The 9,957-nt window shown below is 40.8% G+C and overlaps 2 protein-coding genes across 3 annotated transcripts; both read left to right on the top strand.

Annotated features, from left to right (window-relative positions):
* Nucleotides 1-3,169: 3,169 nt before the first annotated feature.
* On the top strand, nucleotides 3,170-6,380 carry LOC113562095. Its single transcript, XM_026970362.1, has 4 exons — nucleotides 3,170-3,414; nucleotides 4,797-5,021; nucleotides 5,228-5,448; nucleotides 6,055-6,380. The coding sequence occupies exons 1-4, from the start codon at nucleotides 3,325-3,327 to the stop codon at nucleotides 6,359-6,361; spliced, it is 843 nt and encodes a 280-aa protein (XP_026826163.1). The 5' UTR covers nucleotides 3,170-3,324; the 3' UTR covers nucleotides 6,362-6,380.
* Nucleotides 6,381-7,075: 695 nt separating this feature from the next.
* On the top strand, nucleotides 7,076-9,555 carry LOC105281837 (ubiquitin-like protein 7). Of its 2 annotated transcripts, none has more exons than XM_011343356.3 (5): nucleotides 7,076-7,200; nucleotides 7,319-7,579; nucleotides 7,896-8,101; nucleotides 8,225-8,361; nucleotides 8,478-9,555. In XM_011343356.3, the coding sequence occupies exons 2-5, from the start codon at nucleotides 7,432-7,434 to the stop codon at nucleotides 9,112-9,114; spliced, it is 1,128 nt and encodes a 375-aa protein (XP_011341658.1). In that variant the 5' UTR covers nucleotides 7,076-7,200; nucleotides 7,319-7,431; the 3' UTR covers nucleotides 9,115-9,555. The 2 variants fall into 2 exon arrangements, with proteins under 2 accessions (XP_011341658.1, XP_011341659.1); XM_011343357.3 differs by having other exon boundaries at nucleotides 7,087-7,204.
* Nucleotides 9,556-9,957: the final 402 nt, after the last annotated feature.

The following is a 9,957-nucleotide window of genomic DNA, read 5'->3' on the forward strand; positions in this document are numbered from 1 at the left end:
AAATTAACATTCCCGTGATTAGTAAATGTTGCCTCATCAGTAAATAACACTGTATCAAAAGATGAGTCATTGATTCGAATCTGTTGTTGAGCCCATTGGCAAAATTCAACACGATTTACAAAGTCCATTCCATGTAATGCTTGGTGAAGGCTGAGGTGATATGGATGGAATTTGTTAATGATGCAAGATGCGGAGTACGCTCCTCCGATTAATACCAGATTCTCGTTCAATTTGTCGCGAACTAATGTGCGAATTTTGAGCCACCATTGTGAGAACTCTAATTTCATTCCCTTCATTAGTTTTTCGCTTTTCACGCTCACTTTTACGTGTATTTAAGCTACCGGTTTGTCTAAGTTTATCACACACATTTTTAAATGTTCGACGCGAAGGCTGAGTGCGATTAGGATATCGTTCAGCGTATAAATTTTGCGCTCTCACTGAATTTTTTTGACATTCTCCATAAATGAGATCATTCTCCATCATGTCGACTTGTTCTTCAAATGAATACATCTTGCACGATTGACTTATCTATCGATACTACTTTTTATGTTTATCTTATCCTGTGAACTTATTAAGATGGCCTTCAAAGGGTCTTTGTTTTCATTGAAATAAGTTTACGTCACTATTTATTTTCATCGATGTATCCGTTTGAAGAACAAGTTGATCCTCATTTATGAGGAATGTCAAAATCAAAACATTCCAACAAAACATACTAATAAAGCGTCATTTCGTACATCTTTTAAACGTAAATTTCATTTAATATAAAAATGTATTTTTTATCCTTTTCATTTACATTTAATCTTGTTCAATAATTTTGTGTCATGAGTTCCGTACTTGTTTTAAGCTCCTCTATAAAATTATGGAAAAAAAACATACCGAACCCATTAAAAATATGAAGGTGACCTTGATATCTTCGAAGCGCCTCCACCAGGACAAAAATTATTATCGCCATATGTTAGCCCCTTTCGTACCGTATAATTTTGATTACATAAATTTTCCTCTGGACCTTATAAATTAGAAGATATTTAAGGTGGTAATAGTTATTGCCCACCCTGTATACAGGGTGTTCCAAAAACATACCGACAAACTTCAGGAGGTTATAGAGGACACCAAAACAAGCAACTTTTATTAATATATCGATACCCGAAAATGAGCCGTTTTTGCAGGAGAGTAAATTATTTGGATTTATAACAAATGCTCAAAATGTTGGCCATTTTCTTCTATACACAGATGATGATGAATAGAAGCAAATGTGCTATGATGATGTTGACGACGAATTGGATTTCTCTCTTTCAAAGAAAGATATTACGATTGATGAAAGAAAGATGTTACGCTAATACGAAATTCGTCTTCAAAATGAACAATAATTTTTTTTTTGAAGAGCTAGCTGACATGCATCTTATTTATGGCGAAGCGAGATGTAATGGAAGAGAAGCTGCACGCTTGTACGAAGAAAGATATCCAATTCGCCGTCAACCTCATCATAGCACATTTGCTTCTATTCATCGTCGCCTTCGAGAAAGTGGTAATCTAAAGCGCAGTGGTGCTGGTCGTCCAAGGTTGTCCAAGAATAACACGTACGATAGTGTTCGAAGAAGAAGTCCTAAACCGCGTAGAAGAAGAACGTTCCACAAGTGTTCGCGCAATTTCGCATAATATGAGGGCTTCCACGACAACGGTATGGCGTGTTATGCATGAACAACTTCTTCATCCCTGCCATATTCAAAGAGTACAAGGTTTGAATCCTGGAGATTGCCCTAATCGGATCGCTTTCTGTCAATGGTTTTTGAGTCGCAATTTGATCCAGCCCATTGAACTATAACCTAACTGGAATGAGCGCCAAGCCGCCATTGCCGTTTAGTGAGAAAGAAGGACAGTAATACCCATTCTCGTGTCGTCTTTGTCTAAACGGCAATGGCGGCTACAGGTTGGGAAAGGACAGCTATACCCTGCTTTCACCCTCTCTTTCTAAACGGGTCACGTGACCCGAGAACAATAGCAGTGCTCACTCCAGTTAGGATATAGTTCAATGATCCAGCCTAACTTCAGAAGAATTGCGTTGTTCTCGGATGAAGCATGCTTTACTCGGGATGGTGTTTTCAACAGTCGCAACAGCCATATCTGAGATGATGAAAATCCTCATGCTGTCGCTTTTACAACACACCAGCAGCAATTTTCCGTCAACATTTGGGCTGGTATTGTGGGGGAGAATTTGATAGTATACTTGCTGCCATCTCGTTTCAATGCTCACATTTATCTCCAATTCATACAAAATATTTTACCAGGACTTTTACAAAATGTCCCTTGGATATAAGACGAGACATGTGGTTTCAACATGACGGAGCACCTGCACATTTCAGTTTGAACGTACGCCAGTATCTGGATCAGCGTTTTCTGAACAGATGGATTGGAAGAGGAGGTCCCGTAGCTTGGCCTGCGCGATCTCCTGATCTTAATCCCCTCGACTTTTTCCTTTGGGGTTTTGTGAAGTCTCTGGTATGCGAGACTCCTATACTTGGAGAGAAAGATCTTCTCGCAAGAATCATGGCCGCTTGCGAACATGTGCAAACTATTCCCGGGATATTCCATAGGATCCGTGAATCCATGAACCGATGGTCCATAGATCATGGATAGATCTGTGTATAGAAGAAAATGGCCAACATTTTGAGCATTTGTCATAAATCCAAATAATTTACTCTCTTGCTCATTTCGGCAAAAACGGCTCATTTTCGGGTATTGGTATATTAATAAAAGTTGCGTGTTTTGGTGTCTTCTATAACCCCCTGAAGTTTGTCGGTATGTTTTTGGAACACCCTGTATAAACGTGACATTTAAATGTTGATATTTAACAAGAAAACTTGATTACGTCAGATCAAGAATTATTAATTTACAAGATTTAAAAATCAAGAATTGTCAATCGTTATCTTATTATTATTTCTTATGAAAGAAAGCGATAAATAAAAACTTTCGCGAAAATTTGCGGAAATGTGATTTCCCTTCAAAATTCGCCGCCAAAACTTTATCATGGTGTACTTGTTACGTACACTTCTCGCTGCGATTGGAGTAAAGTGAATACACGCTCACGCGGCACTCCTGGGAGGAAGCGAGAGGAGGAACGGGGAAAAGTGCAGAAAATGCAAATGAGGGGAACAGGCGGAGCGTCGAGTATACTGGAAGTTACGTACGAGAGGTTTGAATTTGAAGGTCGCGGTATCGTCCGGTGCGCCTAATCAAGAGAGAGAATTGCCGTCCTGCCTGTACGCCGTTGCTCGTCGTTCGCGACAGGACGGGTTATAATCCGTCGACTTAAACCTGAACGTAGACATGAACGATCCACATAGATATTTCAACAAGTCGCGCGAACCTGCGTCGGCACCTCCTTCGAGAACGATGACGCCGTTAGCGAGTACTCAGGTACGTTCCCTTCTGCGAATCACTATGAGCTAAGGCCCAAAGTATTGGGTTGGCCAAAAAGTAATTGCGTTTTTTTCCAATAGATGGACATACATGTCTTGAAATGTAACTAACTTCATTCTAAACCGCAAATTCATTATGTAGGTTAACAACTCACAGTTCAAGCTTGTTTTAGAAAAAGAAAGTACACGATTTCGTTAACAATTGTTTCTTTGCCGTCCATTTCAAAATGGAAAATCAAAAAGAACATTTTCCTCATATTTTGTTTTATTACTTCCGAAAAGGGAAAAACGCTGTGCAAGCTCATAAAAAGTTATCTGATGTATATGGCGAAGATGCTTTAAAACTGCGGCAGTGTCAAAATTGGTTTACTAAATTTCGATCTCGAGATTTTAATGTGAAAGATGCACCACGCTCAGGAAGGCCAATTGAAATTGATGATGACAAAATAAAGGCACTGATCGATTCCAATCGGCGTTTAACGACACGAGAGATTGCTGAGAATCTTAACATTTCGAAATCGAGTGTTGAGAACCATTTAAAACGACTTGGATACATTAGTAAGCTCGATATTTGGGTACCACATGAGCTCAAAGAAATTCATCTCACTAAGCGTATTGACATCTGCGATTCTCTTTTGAAACGTGAGGAAAATGATCGATTTTTGAAACGTATGATAACAGGCGACGAAAAATCGATCGTCTACAACAACGTCAAACGAAAAAGATGGTGGAGCAAGCGTGATGAACCTGCTGAAAGCACTTGAAAAGCAGATATTCACCAAAGAAAGATTATGCTGTCAGTCTGGTGGGACTTTAAAGGTATTGTGTATTTTGAGCTGCTTGCAAGGAATCAAACCATTAATTCAGACGTACACTGTCGTCAACTGGATAAATTAAATGATGCCATCAAACAGAAACGTCGAGAATTGGTGAATCGAAAAGGTGTTGTGTTTCACCATGATAACGCTAGACCACGTACAAGTTTGGTCACTCGTCAAAAATTGTTGCAGCTTGGATGGGATGTGTTACCATAATGTTACCACATCCACCATATTCGCCAGACCTGGCACCATCAGATTACCATTTGTTTCGTTCTTTGCAAAACGCCTTGAATGGTAAAACCTTTACTGCTGATGAGGATATCAAATCGTTGTTGGAATAGTTTTTTGCTGAAAAAGATAAGAACTTTTTTGAGCGCGGAATCATGAAGTTGCCTGAAAAATGGCAAAAGATAATCAAACAAAATGGATAATATATTGTTTAATAAAGTTTTTGTTTCCCATGAAAAATTCGCCTTTTATTTATATTTAAAAAAACGCAATTACTTTTTGGCCAACCCAATAGATTAAAAGCGATTAACGCGTATCCTTGGACTGACAGCACATCGCGACGCAGACGTCGCCAGTGTCACTGGATGCTCCAATCTTGCGGCGAGGATCGAGCAGCAAACCGGCCGTGCTGAGAGTCAAAGAGTTGAAAGAGTTGGTGGACGAAGAGCTGTTCAACCAGGAGTACGCGCTCTACTCGCAGCACGACGACAACTACAGCGACGAGCAGTACATACGCAGGGACCTCAAATCTCTGAAAGGCAAATTGGACGAGATGGTGCTTACGCTCGTTACTTTCAATTCGATCGTTCGATCATTCATTGGCTCTTGTACGCAAAATGTGGCAACAACCACCGTAGGTGGATACTGCTTTAGATTTCTACCGCAAAATACGTGCAAGAGCCATAATCAATCTCGGGACGATCGTAATAAATTATCGATCGTCGAAGATTGGCTTTTTTTATCGATCTATTTCTGTTGCAGCACAAGGACATCCCAGAAGGAGCAGCAGTTCCACCTATTGCAGAAGTAAAAGAAGTGGAACCAGATATCACAGAAGAAGCAATACCAACCATAGCGATGGAAAAAGTAAAGGAACTTAGAGAACCAGAGGAAGTCTCACCAATCGTGACAGTCGACCTCAATCACTCTCCGATGAAAAAGAAAATCAAAGTCATCGAGAGCGATCGGAAGAAGTTGCAGGAGTGAGTACACGTACCGGTTAATTAATATTAGGGGGAATTCTATTACAGCAAAAGGAATCAATACGAGCCATAAGCGACGTGATAGCCGCGTTTTCCTCTATTATTCACGCTCTTCCGTATCCATGTCGCGAGGGTTTTATTTTCCCGCGCGGTGCGAGGGCAACGAAAGGCGATTGGCTGGGAACATCTACCATTTTCAAATTAAAAAGCTTAGTTTCTTTCCACGCTGGATGATATTGATAAAGCGATCGGATAAGTATCACCGTTCGTCACTGTTTACATTGTCCTATGCCCAAGAAAATGGTAAATAGTGAGCAGTCAGTCGAGTGATTTGACACGCATGAAGACGCTCACAGATTTGTGATACACAATAGAACGATATGGATCAAGTGACTCGATATATTAAAAATCTGACTCGCATCTTGATGCTAGTATCGTTTCGTATTACTTTAAGTGGATTTTGTTCGTTCTGTACGTTCCATGGCTCGTATGATTCTTATTGTGTTAGCTTACAAGGAGATACCGCGAACTGCTAACTCAACTTTCGAATGAGCCATAGTGCATTCGAAATGAGAGGTCGAGGGTATATGTTTTATGTTTTTTTAGGCCTCAGAAGCAGGAAATACACGGGCCCGTCCCGGCCCATGCCGCGCCGATCCCGGGACCATCCCGGGCCGCACCAGTAGCAGTCCACCCGCCACCTATTCACTGCCAGCTCCCGACCGGGGAGCGTGTGGCAGTTCCCTATTTTAAGGCGACTCAAAGCCGAAAATTCTGTTCCCGAACTGCCAGTGGCACCTGGACTTTAAGATTTGATGCCACTGGCCAAATGGTTTTCTGCCGACGCCGCCATCCAGCGATCCAGCGATCCAGTGACGGAAAACAAATAATAATAAACGTCTTCATTTTTTGATGCTTTATGTTCTCGAGGAAATCTAATATTTCGAAGCATTTTTACATTCAACGAACATAGAGGAGTTAAGGGGATGCTGGAGCTGCTAGTGAACTTCTTCGCGATGGTGCTGCCATCGCACAATTTTGCACAATAAAATGTTTTTTACAAAAATTTGGCTATTTGTACGCACAAAATCGCTGTTGAGCGGTGTTTGGACACAATTAAGGAACATGAGGATGCTTTTCGAAGTGACTTTAGAAGCGTCATAAAAGAGAATTCTGTGTTCTCCTGTATTCTAACCTCTAATCCTAAAGGAAAACACAGAATCCATCGGCAGCACCATCGCGAAGAAGTTCACTAGCAGCTCCAGCATCCCCTCAAGGGGAAGCTGGAGTTGCTAGTGAACTATTTTTTCACTATAGCGATGGTAATTGCAGTTTCGAAAATTCTCTTTATTGCTTGTGCAGAATAAAAAATCCTTTCCCACAAATGAAGTATAGCTAGAAAGAAAGTCCGCTCTACAGGACTTTATATTCAAAATGGAAAAAAGTTAAAAACTTGCATTTGTCTTTTCTAACTTTGTTCCATTTTGAATATAAAGTCCTGTAGAGCGGACTTTCTTTCTATCTATACTTCATTTGTGGAAAAGGATTTTTTATTCTGCACAAGCAATAAAGAGAATTTTCGAAACTGCAATTACCATCGCTATAGTGAAAAAATAGTTCACTAGCAACTCCAGCATCCCCTTAATACGTAGACATACTAAATATTAAAAAAGATTTTCACAAATCTAGTTCGTTTGAGGGCGCCACCTTCCAAACTTGAAAACTCGGAATTAGCATTCGCGACTATGTTCGGTGTGTAAGTCATGACTCGTCGTATACCACATGCATTATGCTGATTTGCAAATTTGCTTGTGTTGAGTTGATTGTAATGATGCTTTTACGTTGATACATGTCATTTTATTGTTTAAAGCAAGAAGAAGCGGGGTATTACTCATGTTGACATCGAGAAAGTTAAAGAGCAACGATCAAGAAGAGTACGTGTAATTTGAGAACGTTAAGTCCTTTAAATTAGTCCATCCAATTATGATGACCATGGAGTTGCTGCTCGCGGTGCAAATAAATTCCGAAATGACGATGCCGATCACATTGAGCAGCGTAAATTTGAAAACGAAAATAGAGGAATTAAAGCGAGAAGCTGCCGAGAGGTGGAACTTGCCAAAGGATTCGCTGGGTAAAATGACTTTGCAATATTTGGATATTCCGTTTTTGTCATAGTCTTTGTTATCTGAACTTAACCTTAACGATAAATCTCCCTCTGTTTTTGTTACATCTAAACTAAATTAATCTAAATATATCTAAATAATTAATCTAAATCTAAAATATATTAAGAGATATAGAATGTTAAAAACTTCTAGAAATTCAAATTATTTTGTATTATTATACGTTGGTGCAACAATAATCGCTATTTTCGACCATCAACTAAACCACAATTATTCTGCATCTATCTAGTATTAATAATTAGCTTATAATAATTATTCGTTTGGCAGAATTTATTTACTGCGGACTCATACTGGAGGATGACGCAACAGTGGAATCCACTGGCCTGAAGAACGGGTCAATGATACACGCACTAAAAAAGAAGGAGCCAGAACTATCAGCTTTAAATAAATTTATCTCAGAGGACTCCATTTTACAGCTTACATCGGCATTTAGGTCTTTCAATGAGACTCCAGCGTTTAGAAGTGCTTTGCATGTAATTACCATTTAATCAATCTTCTGCTTATTGTATACTTCTTTCACGAAGTATGCAGTTATTAAATATTAATGGAGAAGAGAAATCGCATAAACGAATATTTTTCTCGTATTCTCATTTCAGCGTTTGAGCAAACGGCCAGAAGTGATAGACAATATTATTTCCTCCTCCCCCGGATTATACGAGGATTCCGTCGCCATTGCTATGTTACTGGATGCCGATTTAATGGCACACTTTACGAACGTTGATACTGTGAGAAGGTAATTAACTGCTCTAATATGCACAAATTGTCTACACCCGAGCTCTTCTCAAATGAATGTATACAATGTATTGTTATAATACGTTCAAAACATCAAAATCATATTTTCCGACCCAGGATTGCAACGCTGCATCCGACGTTGATCGAAGCAGCGCAGAATATCGCGGCTGCCGTGCACGAGGAGGCACACAACGTGGCGTCGAGCGGCTCCTCCAGCGGTAGTTCGGTGGCCAGCTCGCAGCCCGCCAGCGCGCGTTCCTACAGCGTCGACAACATGACCCTCGAGGAGGAAATGGCGCGCGATATCGCTCACTTTTTCGCCACGCAATCCAATAACGATAACAATAGCCTACGTTTTCCGAGCGTCCAGCCGGTCGCGAATTCGCAAGCGTCGCAACGGCCACCGGACAATCCGCACTCATCTTCCGCGTCCGGTGGCGCTAACCAGTCCGCCGTGTCTGCCAATCAGAGCCAGAGTACCGGCGTTATCACTCCTCAGATGTTCATGGAAGCGATGAGACAAGCTGCGCTGGCGACCAACGTGAATCCGGTACAGCAGGCGTCTCCCGCGGCTTCGTTGTCGCCGATATTGCCGACGTTCTCGCCGCCGGTCACCGATCTCCAGCGGCAGCTGGCGCAGATGCACGAGATGGGTCTCCAGGACGACACGGTGAACATTCAGGCGCTGCAGTTCACCAACGGGGACGTGCAGGCAGCGATCGAACTTGTGTTCAGTGGTTTCGGTGATAACTAATGGACGTGAATAACGATGGGACGAGGGGTAGTTCTCGTAAGTGATCAGAATTACGTCTCGGAATCTTTAGGATTCGGTTTGGATGTCCCCACGACATTCTGTGTTCCTGAGGCAGATGTATGTAAAATATGAGAATGTGTTCAAGCCGCTCGTGAAATTGTTCTGTTCGTTTGTAAAGCAATTTTATCTTTTATATGAGTTTTGTGCAATATATGGTGTAAATATGGTGTAACGACTCGCCGCTATTGTCGCCCAACAATGTGACGGGGTCTATCTGTAAAAAGAACTTTTTCATCTTTCAAGAAACCGTTCAGAGACTCTTATTCGAATTTTTCAGACCAGGTGTATTTGCGCGGAAGAATGATGAGAAAGTAGGATAGTGAGAAAGATAAGTATTATACATCGAGAAAATTATTTAATAAAATTGTATAAATTGCTTAACGCCGTGTAACTTTCGTCTCGGATAATTCACGGAGGTCAGTCTCGGTACGAAATCGAATCTGTCACGAATTTATTTTGTCTGTGCACAATCGTGCCATTGGGTTGTAACGCGATACAAGTGACCCGTAATCACTCGGACATCACACACGCCGCTATCTCGCAATTCTAATCATTCGCTGACACTGAAGAAACCTTTTTATCTCTCTTTCACGCGCTATTCTATTGGGTTGGCCAAAAAGTAATTGCGTTTTTTTAAATATAAATAAAAGGCGAATTTTTCATGGGAAACAAAAACTTTATTAAACAATATATTGTCCATTTTGTTTGATTATCTTTTGCCATTTTTCAGGCAACTTCATGATTCCGCGCTCAAAAAAGTTCTTATCTTTTTCAGCAAAAAAC

This window comes from Ooceraea biroi, chromosome 6 (assembly GCF_003672135.1).
Source record: "Ooceraea biroi isolate clonal line C1 chromosome 6, Obir_v5.4, whole genome shotgun sequence".
NCBI classification, from domain to species: Eukaryota; Metazoa; Arthropoda; class Insecta; order Hymenoptera; family Formicidae; genus Ooceraea; species Ooceraea biroi.